Source organism: Trachurus trachurus (genome assembly GCF_905171665.1).
Source record: "Trachurus trachurus genome assembly, chromosome: 4".
Taxonomy (NCBI): domain Eukaryota; kingdom Metazoa; phylum Chordata; class Actinopteri; order Carangiformes; family Carangidae; genus Trachurus; species Trachurus trachurus.
This window is the reverse complement of record NC_139898.1, coordinates 14,525,842-14,544,630: the sequence shown is the minus strand read 5'-3', so window position 1 is coordinate 14,544,630 and position 18,789 is coordinate 14,525,842. Positions and strand designations below refer to the sequence as shown.

The following is an 18,789-nucleotide window of genomic DNA, read 5'->3' as shown; positions in this document are numbered from 1 at the left end:
AACGTTTGCCTCGGATCCAAACCTGTCGGACCCTCCGGGGCTTGATTTCTTTCATATATCTAATAGAGATGGTGGGCGGGTTCCAGTTAAAAATGGAAGTTGAAAAATTTGGGCCTAATGGGAACCAGCGCGTAGCGGTCCTGACTGGCTTGACATTTACGGCGTCTTCCCTTGGCTCGGGGTCCAGCCTTTTACGACGAAGCCAAAACCCATCAAGAGGAGCTTCACTCACCTTAAAAACCGATTCGTTGAGGTTCTGGGATCCGCACAGACAGGACACATGGGTTCACACAGCTTCAATAACCAATAAACCTTCCCGTAGCAGGAAATGTCTCTTATATATCACCGGGAATTTTTGACAAGAACATTTAGGATGAGTACCTGGCTGTCTCCCCAGTATGTCCTCACTGAAGCTGAGTCACAGATTTAGTGGACGTATTATAGAGGTAGCGAGCAAAAGGAGAGGAGAGCCACAATTCTCCCTCCTCTCCTTTTTGTGTTTATCTAACTTTTGCCCTTAAAAAGTCAGCTCACAGCACATGTTGACTAATACCGATAAAAAGCCTAATCAGGGTCTTTCAGCTCGACAGTGATCTAATAGGCATGTGTTTGAAAGTTGAAATGAGTTAGGCAGCGTCAGAGCCGTGACAGCCAGGTGCTGAGCACTTGGCCCAGCGAACCGGAGCCTCAGCCAATTGGAAAATGCTTTGCAGAATTTATCTGCACCCTTCTCCCTTGACAAATTATTTTATTGTTCCCACACAGTTGGTTTTCATTTAGCCTCTTGGCTAATGATAGGCTGAGAGCATGTGGGCTATTGTTATTCCTCTATTCAGCAAAGATACTCTGACTGGAAGTGTTCACATGTGATAGAACACCCCCATGCAACACTAACCAAAACATGACACACAGAAGGTATACAAATGCACACAGATGATACGCAGACTAGGAAACGTATGTTTACGTAGCTTAAGAGGGACAATCTTGATATGGTGTAAGTGGCTCTGTGGCATGACCTTAGTGACTGTCAGTCAAACTGGGGTAACGCCGCTTCCTGAAAGAGCAACTTCTGTACAATCTCCCCTCTGCGAACTCTAAACCCCGCTCCAAAACCTTTAATCACATTATTCAGTGTCTCATGTACCGGGACTTGTAGATATGCTGTGTGAGAGCTGCAGATGGGAGAGATAGGGTGAAACTTGCCTCGCGTCCGAGCCCTGCACTCTGCCTGACCTGAACTCAGTACATCAGGACCAGGCCCCTAATCTTTTACAAATGCTGGGAGTCTCCATGACCAGGCCCTCGCTGAGATGGCTTAGTCAAAACAGCCCTGCTGCTCCCGAACACAACCTCAGCCTCTAGCTTAATTCAAACGCTGATTAACTAACAAATACCTGCTGCTTGTTCCACGGCATTACACAGGCCGGTGCCTTCTGCAGCGCTCCATGGAGTTTGACAGTGCGTTTGCTGTCCTGTAGGGGAACACACAGGCCTACTGTGTTACAGGCCTTTCAGGGTTTCTTGGTAAAATGATATTCTCACTTGCTTAGTGGGCAGAGGCGAAATACTACGCTGAATGAAAAGAGTTTTATTGTTTAATCTTTTATTATAGCTTTCACTGGAAGTGCTTTGTTATCTGAGCTGGAAAATAGCTACTGTATATAATAAGAAGTAGTGGGACGCAAACGAAATAAGAAAGATTATAATAATCAGTGACATGTTTTATTTTCTCACTGTAAGAAATGATCACAATCCAACATTACATTCACTGTGATAATGAATCATCAAAAAAAGCAGCACATAACAAGTCACACTGACGAGACTTTGATGGTATTTGGTTATTTTAGGATGGAGACGATAGCTGGTTAAATTACAAAATGACATCATCACATGACAGGTAAAAGCAAAGCATTTTCAGCAGGTATAACGATGAAAGACGGCCGTCTCCTCCAGTTTCAGATTTCATTGCTGTCCTGTTCTTAATCAGACCCAACCCCTCTCACTCCCTATTTTCCCAAGAAAGCCCTTTGGTTTTACTGCCAAGCACATTCCTGGTCCACTCGATCACAACAATACCGTCAGCAATTATTGCACAAAAAAATCTGCCTTGTCTTCTCATGCACTGTCACTGTTTACGTGGGCCGGGCCATGCTTTCAAACAAACACCAGGCCTCTTGCCGAGCTCAGGCACGGAGGCAGTCCGCTGCACATGCTTGATAACGCTGAGCATGTTGAATTAAACATCACTACTTGTGCTATAACGTGTCGTCTATGAGAAATGTCTCAATGCTTCAAGTGTATTGGAGGTATTCAAAACGACATTGATATGCCCTGTGTTGTGAAATTCAGCTATGTATGTATGGCTTCAGCAGTTACTGCAAGTGATGAATAATTCAGGTTTATTTTTGAGTCATTTTTATGCATCTGTGGTGCTTTGATTGTCAATGGCAATCATATCTGGTTGCACAGAAATGGAAGTATATACTAGCGGCCAGCACAAGCTGTTTTATTTTTTCATTTTTTTTCGGGGGAAATTTTTGAAAACAGTTGGGTGCTCTGGGATTAATAAATCTTCAACTATTTTTTTTTCCAATAATACAGTCATTATTGTTTTAAAGAATGCAGCTTTTTATTCCAAATATAAAATTGGAAGGTCAAAAGTAACTATAAACTGAATATAATGAATTTCGAATATGAAGCTTAGCAAGGATGTGCTTTCATTTAAATGGCTGGAAATGGTTGTAGTTTAAGAAATGCTACAAGTAGTATAGCCCCTAAAACCGCAACTCAACAAAAGTCAACAGAACTTGTTAGCCATGTCCTTGATAGCTTTAGCTGTAAATATAAATGCACAGTTTACCACAGCGCCCACTTTTACTGGGCCAGACTTGTCATTTGACACAAAAATATGGCCAATCTAGGCCACTGTAAAGATGCCAGTCTTCTACAAGCCTCGAGAGCTCTGGGCCATGAAGGACTCCAGCGAGAGAGGCAAAGCATCAGTGTATGTACACTGCAGCCTGCCAAAGTACACTCATTTAACAGCACAAAAAGACTTGCACTGAGAACCCGCATGTTTATGTTAGGGATGATGTAAAATGGCTAGAATTCATATTTCACATCAAATTTCTCTTTTAAGATGGCTTCTCTTAATTTTTACTCGCAAGGAAACAAACATTTGCATTTCAAAGTTCTCCAAATAAAAATAAATGAAAAGCAAACCCTTTTATGGGTTTGGAGACTATATTGGAAAACAGGTCAGGGGCGAAATGAATATTTTTTATGGTTCGTAAAAGAGCTTCACAATGAATGCCAGGTTATGTGAAAGGCTTGACACATGGTAGAGGCCAGAGCCCTTCGAGATTCCCTCTTTATTCAGCCCTTACACTCCCGGGCCAAGAACAGCCAAACAACACACATGGCAGAGGCCAAGATCCATAGGAAGAATGATTTCTTTATTTCTGCTTGTTATCGTCTGATTAGGCTTCTTCTCGCTACAGACCGCATCCAAAAATCTATCAACCAACAACCTTCACTTTTTCATTCTGGGTTTATCACACTCAGGTTGATGTGAATCAGCTCAGCACTCAGAGCCATTCCTGTTTGCACGGTGTTTGATTTCGGGCCACGGACACAAGTCAGGTTAGATATCGCAGGGATGAATGCAACAATGGTCTCTTGCCAGAATGTTGCAATCACTGTACATGGTATACATCTATGGGCAGTATATGTATTTATATGTAGTGGGTTAGGGTACGTTAAGTTGTCATTCAACGTTATATATATGTTGGAGTTGATTGGACTGGATGTGTTTGTATATGACATGAATGGCATATACTCCACACTGGTGTGACTAGTGAAATTTTATTTATTTATCCATTCTCAGTGTAAGCTCACTTTTGCTGATGGAGTGTTTTTCTTGTAGACAGTTCCTCCATGTCTTCGTCCCGCACATGTCAGTAAACGCTGGTATTGTTCCGAGTTATCGCGATCGATATATACAGTATAAGTGAATGTGCAGGGGCTGACCCACAGTCAAACACAGCGACCGGTTCTGACTCCAAAATAGATTCATTCCTGAGACAAAACTCACGTCTCGCTTTGGCCATAACCGACAGCAGCTAGAGCAGAAATCATAATAAAAGGAATCTTATTACAGCCATTAAACAAGAGAAGGGAAAACACGGGAGGACTTAAACGCCAGGACATCTAAAATGCTTACGCAGTGAGAATATATTTACTCATAAAGCTCTTTGATGGTGGCCCTGTCCGTTCCAACACACAGCGCTGCTGTCTGTGTAAATAGCTGTGCGTTGACCTCCCACCGCACAAGATTGAATGTGTTTCCATAGGTGTCATTTGGTTCCATTTTTGGTTTTTACAGGCCCCACTGTGCCTTAGTCACTGTAACCGCGGGGGCTCAGGAGTCATACCATCGTTTGCTGAAGCGGTGGCCAGCAGCGGGCTCTTCCTGAGCTTGTAGAAAGATGTGGGGGTGACTCCGAACTACGGCCTCCTCCACCTCGCAGCAGCAATATTGAGCTCCGTGTGATGTGACGTGATTAATAATGTCTGGTGGGGACTGTCTGTCTCAAATTACCTAGAGATCATATTCATACGTTGTATGATCTGTGATTGTGAGTGGATGTGTGGTTGTGTGTGTATGTGTGTGAGGGGTGGGGGGGTTGTTCCTCAGTGTCAAAGCCTCTGGTTAATGAGGACTCCCTTCACAATAAAGAAATGGGATTGCTGACTTCCTTAGGTATGTGTGGTTTGAAACTCAACACAGGTTTGCTCAGTGGAAAACCTGGGGCCCGCTCTTATTTATTCTGTATATTTATGAAAAGCCCAGAATCATGTGGTGCCCCCGCGAGTGAAAGAGGAGGTCCCTCTCCAGCCCGGGGTTATCGCCATTTTACAGCTGTGTTAATGCCCTTTGGTTGCAGATGTTCACTGTGTGCGCTGTTGGATCTTAAGCACACCCTAAATAAATCATATTTGTTGTCTGCCATTAAATTAGGGGTAATTATTTTCAAGTGATTATCCTCATTTCAGGATTCAAGATATTCTCAAACAAGAGAAACTATCTGACTTCATGGACAAACCAAACATTTGTTGGTTACTGCATCGCTACGTGCTTACTGTGCCACAGTTGGGCTCTGTCACATAGCTGGGCATTGCTGTAATGGATATTGTTGTGTCATGGTTTCTGTGTTTAATATAACATTTGTTATGAGGAAACAAAAGGCAGATCAGTTTACTCTGTACACTGAAATGTGGAGGTCTACAAACTGGTGACATGAAACAACACCAATAATCTAATAAGAAATAAAAACTCTCCCCTCTGTGCCTCTACTGTCAAAGCAAATTGTGGGCTTTTGAAAAAGTAATTTTCCTCATAGAGCTGCATGTTGGAGGTGAGTTAACTCCTAATCATCCCGAGCAGCTAATGCTCGCTGTGGAGAAACACTGGCCTGAACTCTGAACGGAAACTGCAATAGCCAAAGCAATTACTATGCATGCTTTGAACAGATCCTTTTCACAAAGTAGCATTCCTTTATTCTTCCTGCACTAAAACAACAAAAAAGAACCCAAGAAATAGGAAGTGAAATTGGATTCTTCTTTTAGTTCCCCAAACATCTGGTTTGGCCCTTGTTTTAAACAACTAGCATCCCCTCTGAGAATAACAGAAGGTTATGTGCACTGTGTGTAGGTAACAAAATAATCATTTTCAAATGTTGTTCCATTCAAATGTGATCTAATTAAACACTTAAACTCAACCTCGCAGTTGGACCACCGACCATCAAGGGAATTTTCCTCCAGACGTTTTCCTAACTATTCATTTATTTCTCCCCCACTGCTGCCTCCAAACCATTAGAAATATACAGTGATTGCTGCAAATTGATCACTTGTTTTACTGAAGGTTTTTAGAGGTCTCTCTCTCTCCGCTCATGTGCGATCGATGGCAGGAGGCGGTGCCGGGCGAGAAGACCAAGAGCCTATCTGTCAAATGGACCTTGATGGATCTGCTACATGGAGATACTCTCATGTTCTGTGGTTGAATTTGGCCACTGTCATTTCCGAGGAATTTCCTGCCATCTGTGTTTAATCGAATTCTCTCACAAATTTGGGCTTGCTTGTAAATATTGGGTGCTGGCTGCAGAGGTCTGAAGGAGTGCCGTGAGTAGCACATCAGACAAAAATATGGACACTGGTGCAGGGATGAGCCAGGCTAACAAAAGTCTTATTAATGGCAGCAGTTAAGGCGTGACAGTGTACTATCTGGCAACTCTGGATAGACATTGCTTCCCATGCCTGAGATCACTAATGAGGTGATCGTTTGCACTGATTATTGTAGCTTCCACAACCGCTATTGGATGGATTACTATGAAATCTGGTGCACACATTCCTGCAATAACCCTCAGGTTCATTTCAAGCCATGAGATCAACATTTTTTGTGTGTTTTTGTTCTAATTTGCCAACTAATTAGCTCACACACTAAAAGAAGCTGGTGAACACGACTAAACATCAGTTTGCATTGTCACGGAGAGTGTTTTGCCATGCTAGCATTAGCACGTAGGTCACCTCACACAGGCTCTCACTGTGACCAACCAACGCCCATAATCATTTACACTTATCAGTGCAGTTTTTCAATCCAATCAAAAAGATAAATGCATACTACAAACCCTAACCATATGCACAATAATTCACACCAAGTCATTCCTGACATATGCAACGTTCATAAACATAAATATAATAACCAAACATCCAAATGTGCAACTCTTGCTATAAGCAATAGAATCATCATAATACAATACAAATGACAAAATTAAACAAAAATATGTATGTAGTGACAAACATAATTTTTTACATTTACAATATTTATAGATAATTTTTACTCTTCTGCAGTTCTTCAGTTTCCAATATTTAAGAAAAAGACTTTTCGATTCATGACATCACAGAATCTTTTAACTTATAAGCTAACTACAAGCTAAAACTGTTTTCCCCACACCATTTTTATGCATTTGCATAAAAAAATATATATAGGAGAAATAAGACTTTACTATCACGGGTCTCTATTTTATTGCTGCTGTGTCACGTGAAATAGAATTCAACAAGAGAATAAAGCCATCATTACAAATGACCTCTATTTGACAGAAGTTATTTTCCTAACCGAGCCGTTCTTAACAGATTTATTGTGCTATTATAGTAATTTTGACAAATAGCAGGTCATACTGATGTTTGACAAACGGATCTGATTTCACAGCAGTTGCAGAGGGACCTCTGCTGTGTTTTGATACAGCTTGAGCGGGCACACGGACAAAACACAGCTTCTGCGCGAAATCGCCGTGTTTATTTTTTATAGGAGATTTATATACACTGGTTATTCTTATGAGCGAAGACGCACACACACACACACACCGATAAAAACACTAGCTCTCAAAGTAGCATTTGTACTCTCTGATTCAGGATCTGAAAACCTTTCAAATAAACACTGATTTAAAAAGTTTTCAAGTTCTTTGTGACACTATTTATGTTCAGTTATTGCAGGAAATAACTTGATTCAGTTGAGAAGTGTTCCAGTCTCACCTTAGCACTTTCTCTGAGGGTGTGGTGCTGCGACTGCTCCTCAGTCCCAGAACTGTGCTGGCTACATCACTCTGCCAGTATTTACTGCCGTCTCCCCAAACAGAGCAGCCTCTTGTCTGACTTTGAAGCACCTCCGGATCCCTTGCCGAGGTCTCAGCACCCTTGGCGCTGGAGCTGGAGCTGTGTTGCTCACCAGCCCTATAAAGGTGTCTGTCACTAAACCAGACGCCCCCGTCACCTCTCCGCCATGCAAGTGCATCACGTCGTGTCCGTCTGCTGCCATATCAGGCTAATCCGTGGGCCTCGCTGTTTCTCCGTGTGCAGTTTGGCTTTTACAATTCTTTGGCTTTTCTGTCAAATTAGAGGATGTGGCTTGGCTGAGGATTCCCTGTAAAGCTTTCTGATTGTCTGTGATTAATCCGGGCCGTGTACAGATTTGTGGGCAAGGTCTTGTTGTGATAGTGATCGTCAGGATAGAGCTGCGGCTACTTGTGGCTTTAAAGTGGTTTGTTGACTGTGCACATATTTCTTATATTAGCAAATGTTCTAAATGAGTTTGACTTGATGATAGAAGATATGCTTATTTTTGTGATAATCAATCATTGCTGCGGTGTTATTCTTTAAAAAGCTCTGCCCAGAGGTCACTTTGAGAGTGTCATGAGACCTTTTCGTTTGAGTTCCTGTTGGTTAAGTTTGGGTTTCTGCTCGCCGAGTTCTTTTCTTTTTCTGATCAACTCTCAACATGTGGTTATTGCTGCTCGTGCTAATCACTCACTTCCAGTGATCATCCTGTTATTACAGCTCTTAGAAACTTCCATGCATCATTTCCTGATTATTGGATAATTATATATTAAGATCTGTGTACATTTGGTGCTTGAACCAGGAAATAGGGTTCATGAACTTAGGGTCAGTGACTCAATCATTATGCCAGTTGAAAACAGAGCAAATGTGCAATTTATTTGTATGAAAATATGCAAATTATACCTCAGTCTCAGTCATAGCTGAGAATATAGGTATTTTATTTTACCATTATTAAGAGTATTTTCACAAGACTAATGAAATGTCTTAATGGGAAAAAAGGGAAATGTAAAAATATTCCAAAGCACATTTATTTCTGCTGTTATTCAGCTGTTAATCATTTTACAGAAAGTATTATAGTTCATCATTATGAGTGTAATCATCTACAAAGAAAGCTGACAAGGTGTGTTTGTGGTCAGTGGGAAATTCGTGTTTTCAAAACTCGATAAAAAGAATGACCAGTAATGTGCTATGTGGGTCTATTATCTGCAAATCTCCACCTCATACCACACTTTACTTTTATTAGTGTTGTGTCAGTGCTGTGTGTCACAGATGTGTGTCAGATGTGTCCTCATTAAGGACAGGCTGGAAGTCATCACTAGTGACAAGGTGCAACCACCAGGTGGTGACATGCACAAGTGGAACGTTTTAATTATGTTAATCAGAGGGGACGGCAGAGACGAGGATTACCTAAGATAACTGGAGCGGGGGGGTGGGGGGTTATGGCATGTGATCAATAATGACCACAGCTAGACAGTGCAAAGGTTTAGTGCATTTGAGAGCTCTTCCTGGGATGTGTGTGTATGTGTAAAAGAGAAAGAGGACCGTGTGTGTGTGTGTGTGTTAATTAGCATGCATGTGGAGTCACATAATCCCACCACATTCTCTCCTGTGTTTGGGTTTTACTTACAGTGTCCCCTCTTTAAGCCATGTGGTAAAGTGGTAGGAGTCTCTGAGACTTGTCCTGGCACTGAGCCGGGCACAGGGATGGGATGGGGTGGGTGGGGTAGGTTGGTGGGGTCTGGGTTTGGAGAGGCTGTTGACTGCCAACTATTTGTTTGTGTTCATGACTGCGGTTAGCGCTGCTCCATTTGAAGAGCCTGGTATTATGAGGACGCCTACTTCCCACAACATGTGCCCTCTTCTCTAACAGGCAGGAGAGCTAATCATTTACCGACCGCCGCAGTCATCAGTACGACTTAAAACTGTGTAGCCACTTAGTGCAAACAATCAGTCGTATCCACAAAGACGTTTGCTTGGATGGCTGACCCCTGAGCTGTTCCTCAGTTTTTATATGTACTAATAATTTCTTTAATGTTATTACTTTGTTGGAGCTGATGTAAGATATTTCCGTGCTGTGCCCAGAAACGACGGAGGCTTGCAGCTGGATGCCTCCGGAGCCACATGAGTGCCTCTTATTCACTCTGAGGTTTTTCTTTTTCTTTTTTTTCTTTGTATTCGACTTCATAGCGGCTAATCTGAAGTTATTGTGTGACCAAGCTGACCATGAGAAAACGGAGCGCAACAAAGATACCTGGTCGAGAGTGGCTAAGATCAGCCAGAACAAATTGATTTTATCCTCATGAAAGTTCTCATGTCTGCCGGTACTGGTAATCCTGCTACGAAAACACTGACATTTCTGTGCTCCAGCAGTAATCTAATAGAATTTTTTTTTTTCCTCCTTCCCTCCGCACCTGCTTTAAGAGGAGCTTTCTCTCTAGACATTGTTATTTTTCATTTACTTGTGCCCTCAGGTTTTTCAATCATACATCCATTACTAAGCAAACAAATAAGTTCCGGGCCTATGCCGCAGACACAAATATAGACATGAGTTATGAGATTCAGAGAAGCCGGGAAAGGCTTTGGACCCTAATACACAACATCTGCACCGGACAAGACGCACAACTCGAGCATCCCTCTACAAAGTCCCGCAGCCTGCTGTTGCACACTTGTATCTGTTGACCTGTTAAAAGAGGAAAGGGTGTGTGTGTGTGCGTGTGTGGGTGGGTGGGGGCACCACGGCAGGTCGGGGGGGTGTTGCGGCAGACAGGAATAGAATGATCATTATTAACTGTTTAAGTGCTGAATGTTATGATTTATGGAGCCAAAGTGGGGCCAGTTGAGGTGTCACGTTGGATTTCCAGAGGCATCCGTCTTGTGGTTTTGGCAGCTTGTTGTTGTACCTTGGGTTCAGATGTTTGCATCACACTCCTGACAGCCCATTTCCCTCTCCCGACACCCCCAAACCCCCACCGATACCGCCGCCACTCCGCTCCTCAATCGCCTCCTCCAGCTTCAAGTACAGTACACCTCTGATCGCTCCCCTTTCCTCTCCTTAAACCATCTATCCATCTGCACATCTGCTTTTCATTGAGGCCTGCATGTCTCCGAAGACTTGAACGCATTAAACGCTGGCACAAGCACAGTCTCACTCTGGCACTTAACGCAACGCTTAGGTGACTTAAAAGGGAGAGGCGAGAATTATAGAAAATGAAGTGTCACCGAAATAAAAAATCGCCCCAGATTACCACCAATTACAGTTAATAATGGTGTCCAGACCATCTGCTGATCAGATGGAGGGATGGTGTTGTCTGTAGAGAAATAATGATAGCGGAGAGGAGGAGGAGGAGGAGGAGGAGGAGGAGGAGAGAGATTCATTGAGGGAGACAGCGACATAGACTTTCAACTATGTGATGATGTGGTTTGATCTTTTCAGTACTGTATAGACTGGAATGCTTTGTATGGTAATGTAGTCATAACTGCGTATCTTGGGATAATAGCCATGTTGTTTCAGAGGGGTTGAGCTCTGCTAGATTGGAGACATGTGTCTGCTCGGCTTTATTAGTCATTTATTAGTCACTGAGGGAGAGTTTTTTAGCCAAGGCACAACGTTGCTGAACTTGAACACGACTCTGATCATCAGCCCCTGAAGGCAGCTTGGAATAGGTGTACAATTACAACGCACCCAAACTGACCACGATCCCTAATGTCAAATTTATCCAGTATGTGAAGCGTGTTCAACAATCAATGTAATCACCGTCACAGTGACCGCAACCTTCCACTAAGGAGTGAGTCGAACCCTAATTATCAGAATTATCGAGCCTGCTTTCATTCATTGTTCCTGTCTATTGTCTTTATTTTTCAGCCTCCATGGTCACAGTGGCTGCATTAATCAGCAGGAAAAAGGATTAGAAAGCACTTTCCACTCACGCTCGTGATGCATCCGAGTTTTATGGCTTCATGTGCTGTTTTCCCAAAGGATTTTGACAAGGAGGAAGCATGACAAATGGATGACATCAGAGCAGACGTATGGCAGGGTGATTCGAACCTCGTCTTCCCCCTCCGACAGCCTCAGCCAAAAAATAATCACACATCTCCCAGAACAAGTTCTCGAATCACCACCTTTATCCCTCTTATAATTACACTATAATTAGCCCGTTTGAAGCATTAGTATATGTATCCAAGTGCAGTGAAGCATATAAACTGGCATATTGCTCCTTAGATTTGACTTCTCTTGTATGTCTCACTGAGCTCGTCGGTTTACCAGTTTGTCATCCTGCAGTAGTGCTCACTGAGAGGAACATGCTACTTTAATTATACAGAAGAGAGGAGGCAGAGGAGCAATACATATCTTGTCATGACATTTATGGAACGCGTGATACCACTTTGGATGTAACTTTGGAGTATTATTAGACAGCAAGTTATCAACAGTGGTCGTTTCTTGTCTAAAGGTCCAATTTTACCTTTTTTTTAGGGGATGCAGCTAACAATAGAGTCCTTATTTGGACCTGCGTCTTGAGTTGGCAATGCTGACATCAGTGGCTCTTTGTGAGGAAGAGCCAGCACATCTGTACATGGTCTCTGTACTGAACACAACACTTGCCCCTGGTGCTTCTGGCACTGTCCTACCTCTTTCTTTCTGTCCCTGCGACACGTCCCTGATTCCACGCCCTTACAACATCACTCCTAACTGGTTCTGAATGCTTCCAACGGTGTATGTCACAGCAGCATCCCACCCTGCCTGCTCTTGAGATGCTGGACAGAATACTGAACTCAGTTAAAAGTGCCCTGTGGAGAGTTTTTGATGAACAAACAAAACTTGTGTTTACATTCAGTGTTTCTTACCAAAATGCTAAGTGTATATTTTTGATGTCTAACAAATGTGTTGTGAATGCATTTCTTTAGCTTCTGTAGCTTGGGTAATTTTTGAAAAAGGTTTCAGTATCTGTTTTTTTTTATTCGCATAGTATATTGTAATATATTTGTTTGTAACCATTAACACAGTCTGTCAAAAACGGTAGTTCCTGGGGCGGTGCATGCCGTGGTGGCTCAGCGTAGGCGTCCCCGGTTCGAGTCCCGCGTCGGGCGGACATTTCCTGCGTGTCATTCCCTGCGTGTCATTCCCCCTCTCTCTGCCTCCCCCTTTCCTGTCCATCTCACTGTGCTATCACATAAAAGGCAAAAAAGCCCAAACAATATACAAAAAAAAAAAAAAACTGTAGTTCCTGGAATGGCCACTTGGGGCTGGCTTCAAAGTAAATCAACCCCATAGAGTCCCATGTTAAAATGCCAAAATTTACAACAAAAATAAATATGTTTAGAGCCTGATAGAATCTTATTTATCGAATTGTGTAATTTACCCAATTTCCCCCTTCGTAGCAACTGTATGTGGGGTTAATTTTTTATATAAATCAGCCGTTTAGATTTGATCATGGCTTAAAGTAATAGACGGTGTACAACTTGCACTGAACACATGCTCCGGGTCTTTGCCCATTTCTGGATTAGCAACGAGTCAGCCACCACCAACATGGTGACAGCAGAGCAGCCTGCTCTTCAGAGACTGAAGTGATAACCTCACAGAGGCTGTGTCCATCTTCATACACCATATCCCTGCTGTCATACACTCATTGCATGTTTGGCTGTTAGTGGCATCAGTGTAATTGGTAATACTGTAGGAGTGGACTGGTTGCCCCTGTGCTTGTGCAAGATGCAAACAAAATAGGGATCCACTTGCAAAAGCAATGGTCTGTTACGTTAATAGAACTTTAATTTTTGTTTGCTAATCATACACAGTGAAATCCTACAATCCTTGTACCAAGTCTCAATCCCAGACAGATGAGACAAAATGTCCTCACAACAATGGTTTCAAACAAAAATATCTCAACACAATCACAGGAGGACCTGAACACGCACGGACACACTCTCTCTCTCTCTCTCTCTCTCTCTCTCTCTCTCTCTCTCTCTCTCTCTCTCTCTCTCTCTCTCTCTCTCTCTCTCTCTCTCTCTCACCTCTTGTCATTGCTGCTGGATGTTTTACATTTCACCTCAGTCCCCGATGCTCTCCCTGGCTTCCACCTCCTGATCAAACAAGGCTTTAACACACAATGAAATGTTCAACGCTGAATTACCATGGCACATTCAATATAAACTGAATTTACTGTTGGGTCCCATCCAAGCCACCATATGTTGAGGAGCCCGTTTCCCCCAACGAGAGCATGACTGATTCTGGTAATGTAGTAAAGCTCTAAATCATCCGAGTGCTAACTTTCTGCAGCAGGGGGGATCAAGACCTTTAACACCCATTTAACACTCTGATTTTAATGTCCTGGAGACATTCAGAAGGTGTCTCTGATGGAGACACTTCAGTCCATTTGAGCTTTCGTAACACATTCATACATCATGAACGTTGGACACACAAGCACAGACAGGGGAGTCTTTTTTTCCTTAGCCCTTTTTTTTTCTGGAAGTATGCCTACCTGTTTGTATTGGAATCAGTAAATTAAAGCCACGCGCTGAGGTTTTCAGTGATACTCACGGTCTCTCTCTCCCGACTAGTTGATGATTTTGCCACAAAAGCTCACGCAAACTCCCAAGATAAAACGCATATGAAAGTCAGATGCTGGCTGGAGGTGGAAAATCCAGATGTATTCATAACTTCCCCCTGAAAGCAAATAACATGGAAAAAAAAACATCTTACAAACAAATGGGAGTTAAAAGCTGCTGTAGGTTGTTTCGCACGGTGGCTCCAAATGGCAGCAAGAGCTTTTGTATCTATTCTCCTGGTGTGTGATCTAGGCGTATGGGGTCAAGATTGTGATTGAGTCTATAATGAATTTTTAATAACAGTGGATCACAGGGCTACATGAATGGGAAAGGAGTTGCTTGTTTATCCTCAGTTAAAATAGGCTATACCTGCCTACCTCGAACTCTAAATTGCCGATATACAAAGAATTAAACGGTTACACTTTACTTGAAGGTACCGTCATAAGAGTGACATGACACTGTCATAAGAGTGACATGACACAGTCATGAACGTGTCATAAACATTATGTCAATGTCATAACGTTGTCATTAAGTGTCATTCGGTTTTTGTAGGGTTAGGTTTAGGTTTAGGGTTAGGGTTATGGTTAGGGTTAACCGAATGACACTTAATGACAACGTTATGACATTCATTGACATAATGTTTATGTCACGTTCATGACTGTGTCATGTCACTCTATGACGGTACCTTCAAGTAAAGTGTTACCGAATAAACATTGGACCAATTAATGCTATATTGCCCCCGTCTGCTGTGAGTGTAAACAGGGAAACGTTCCATATCAATTGAATTTAATTTAAAAGGTGATGATATGTGAGTGTGGCTCCAAGTGGTCAAAAATATTCAAAGTGGCAAGTTATCCCCAACCCCAAAAAGTGTAAGTTGCCAAATGTAATGATATCTCAAAGTAAGCAGCTGTAAAATGACTTAATGAAATAGTCTGAAACTGGTAAACAGTTTTCTTTAAATCCATAACTGAATACATTGTAAGATTATAAATCTGACCAGGCTTGCGCTGCCAGTTTTCTGTAGTCGACTGTTTCTTTTAGTTGGTTCTTCTGACTCATTTTGGACATCAGCACAGCACTGAAGGCCTAACCCCAGACACCAGACCTAATACCAGGTACAGGTTTCTGTAAAACCAAGATGTTTTGATTATATTTGATGAAGTGGATCTTCTTCAAAAAACAAAACAAACAAAAAACAGTGGTTGCTTTATGAGCCTGTTCAGAGCCTGTCCAGAGTTCATCTCTATTTTCTCTCTGTTGAACTCATTTATATGTTGAACTGTACTGTTGTCAATGCTGTGGAACGGAGCAGTAAGCTTTGTTAGAGCATTGTCTCATAACTCCAGTTACATTTTGCTTAGTGTGGGTCTGCTGGATAGGATGGCCACTCTGATATGTGTGTGAGAAAGAGCATGTGCATTCATTCAAGGCCTGTATTGACCGCCTGCCAGTCCATCCTGTGCTTTATGATGACAGTGGTTTTATTTGGTTGTTTGTGCTTTTGTGTGCATGCAAATGGGCAGTTGATGCCTAATTAAGAAATCTCTAATGATGTGAAGTCATCTTCATGTCACTTGTGGCCATCCTGATCAAATTACCCCTGACTTAAGGCAGGGAAACATTTGGCCTCATGTCAGCAGGTCTTGAAACCTTCATACAGAGACACAGTTGTAAATGCTAATTGGTGCGGACACTCAGCCAGCAAATTGTGAAAAAGGGAATAAAAAAATAAATAAAAAAAACCCCAGAACAATCCAGAGTTTGATAAACACAACAATTTGCACTGCTTGAAAACAGAACAGAGTTGAAAGACATCTTGCCCTCTGCTAACGGCTCTGAGTGAAGCCAGCGTTGTTCCTCGGGGTCCCCTGGCGATGCTGGACTGTTTGCGCTGCTCGCTTTGCCTTTTTCTCTACTTTGTCTTTCCGCCGTGACCCGCGACACGACACACGCAGAGGAGACTGTGGCTCCATCGGCTGTAGGAGGGATATGTGAATAGATGTTCTTTAAACTGAGGATAACATGGCTCACAAAGTTCCCTTGTTTTCTCTTGTCTTTTGTTCGTTCTTGTAACCTTTTTCCTATATTCCAAAACACTTCCTTCCCTGCTTGTCCTGTTTACTCTCCCTCTCCATCTGTTACTCATGTTGTAATATCTTTCTTTTTCCTTTGTCAATCTTTCTTTTTTTCTTTTTTTTTCAATGCTTTTTCATCTGGAGCCTAAATCCTTAGACTATTTTCACATTTAGTTCATTTTCTTTGCCGGTACTTTTCTGTGTTCTCCCTCACATACATGGTGTTTGGGTGAGTTTATTAATAATAGCTCATGGTGTGTGATAACATTGTCAATAACATCGTTAGGAGAAAATTGAATTTGAGAAATTGAGTTAGGAAAGTTGGAACAGGGGGGCGCGTGGCCACCTACACGTGTGTGTGGGGATATCGGCTTTCCCTCCACAAATATTTCCTCATGCACCGACCCCTCCTGTCTCCCCCTTTCATCTTTCCCCTTTCCATTTTTGTTATATTTTTGGTCACATGCATAAAGCTGCTATTTCTAATCAAATATTCGGATTGGATAGACAAAGAATCAGCTTAGAAATGTAATTTACAAAATATGCTCAGAGCCATAAGAAGTAAAACACAATAGAGCTGATTGAAAGAAAAAAGCAAAACAATAAAAATTCCTCTACTTTACATACTTTTGGTTTTTTGCATTTGTGTGTGTAGATGGACATAGTGAGGGGCAAAACACCCTAAAGAGCATAAAGCCACTAAACTGCTCATTTTCCCCTACATAAATGATTCATTTCATTAAATAAATTAAATGAAAGAAATCAAAAATTGAGGTCACTGTTTTCACAAAATGATTGATCATATCAAATTAGAGCAAGTAGTAAAGCTATGTAATTAAATGTCTTGAATCTGATTAATACAGTGGTTACACTGGTCCTTCTTGACATATTTATTTGAGTCACTCTTTCTTTCCAAAATGGACACATCGCCTTTAAAAAAAAAAAAGGTTTCTTCACTACTCCAGCAATAATATTTGGCAATAAATCTCTCCAGCGTTATTCTTGCTGTCACCAATCAGGCCTTGCCAAAGAGCTCTCCATATATCACTGGATACTACAGTTGTGGCAGCCAACAATGATTCCTCAAGAGAATATTTATAATCTAATAGGATTTCACCATGTCACTGATGTCATAGATCCCATTGTAAACTGATTATTCTTCCAAGGCTGTCACTAGATCACCGAGTGCAATTTGCTTCGCCCGCTTTGAATGTGAGAGTGACGGTGGGTCACACAGCTCTGTTTGCTAAAGCAATGCTCTGATATGGACACATACCAAGGATGCAGTAGTCCGTGTATAAAAGACTGTAAACATATGTATCAGCTAATTCTCTAATCTCTAATTGTAATGGAGCCAGATTAGTAACAACTTTTCTGGTCCTTTTCCAGTGAATGGTGCCTACTGCTCAGAGAAAGATGTCGATGCTGAGCTGGGTGACGCTGAGGGCACCCTGATGCGATGTGGGCAGAGCCTGCCGCCACCGGTGGGGGGTCATTCAGGGGGGCTCTACCTCCAAAGCCTCCACTGCGACAGAACCACCCCCGACCTGCTCCTGCAAGACGGCCCTCACCAAGACACCAGGTAATGTGCAACACTTTACCAAACAGTTTACTGCCTTTTTTACTGTTTTATTATACATATATGTAACATTAATTTGGTTCCTGTTTGAGTTTTGAACGTTTCCTGTTTGGTGTAGTATTACTAACAATATGCAGGTGCAGTGTGTTTTTGATTATCCATGCTATTATGAATCAGATGTACACATACAGTATGTAGCTTGAAAGCTTTACCCAGTCTCGTAAAACACACTGGAGGGGTCCGAAGTGTACACATATATCTTACACTAATGCGATTCTTCTGTTGTGAAATCACCGACTACCGTTGGTCGAGTCAGAAAGAATTCCCAGCGTGTTTCTGCGTTTGTGGGGTTCACCCTCCTATACTTTCCCCTTCCTCGCCTCTTTCCCTCGACCTCTCCGTCATCCAACCGAAAGTGCGTCTGGACAAACATTCACCCCTCTCATATTGTCTCTCAATATTTCCCCCCACAGCCAAACAGGAAATGGTGTTCTCGAACAGAAGAGAAAGCGAGGGAGAGGAAGGGGAGAGGGGATGAAGTCTTTATTAACAACAACGATGACAAAGTCTGCCGGTGGCTTTCTCCGGGGCCCCGAGTTAGCGTTAGCTCCGTTTTTTTTCCCCCGGCGTGCTCATGGGAAGGGACAAAGACGATTCCTTCATGAGACAGCCCGGAGAAAAGAGGGCTCTTCTCACATCACTCAGGGGCTTTGGACAAAATCCATAATGAGCCAACTGACAGGAATGATTATGTAGGAGATCACAGCAACGCATGGAGAAATCTGACCTGGGTTCCCCATTCAGCGGGGAAAAGATTCCCACCATAATACACAGTATTGTAAACGATGACCCTTCATAGGCTGCAATTATGCCACTAAAACAGGTGACTCCCTATTTATCCCCGATGTTGGGTTGGGTTTA

The 18,789-nt window shown here is 42.4% G+C and overlaps 1 protein-coding gene across 1 annotated transcript in view; it reads left to right on the top strand.

Annotated features, from left to right (window-relative positions):
- glis1b (GLIS family zinc finger 1b) overlaps positions 1 to 18,789 on the top strand; it is a gene marked incomplete at both ends in the record, with an annotated part of 68,258 nt that overhangs the window by 9,518 nt on the left and 39,951 nt on the right. The window contains one exon of the mRNA XM_083970097.1: positions 17,679 to 17,871. Within this exon, the coding sequence (XP_083826223.1) occupies positions 17,679 to 17,871 (193 nt within the window). The remainder of the gene's footprint in view (positions 1 to 17,678; positions 17,872 to 18,789) is intronic.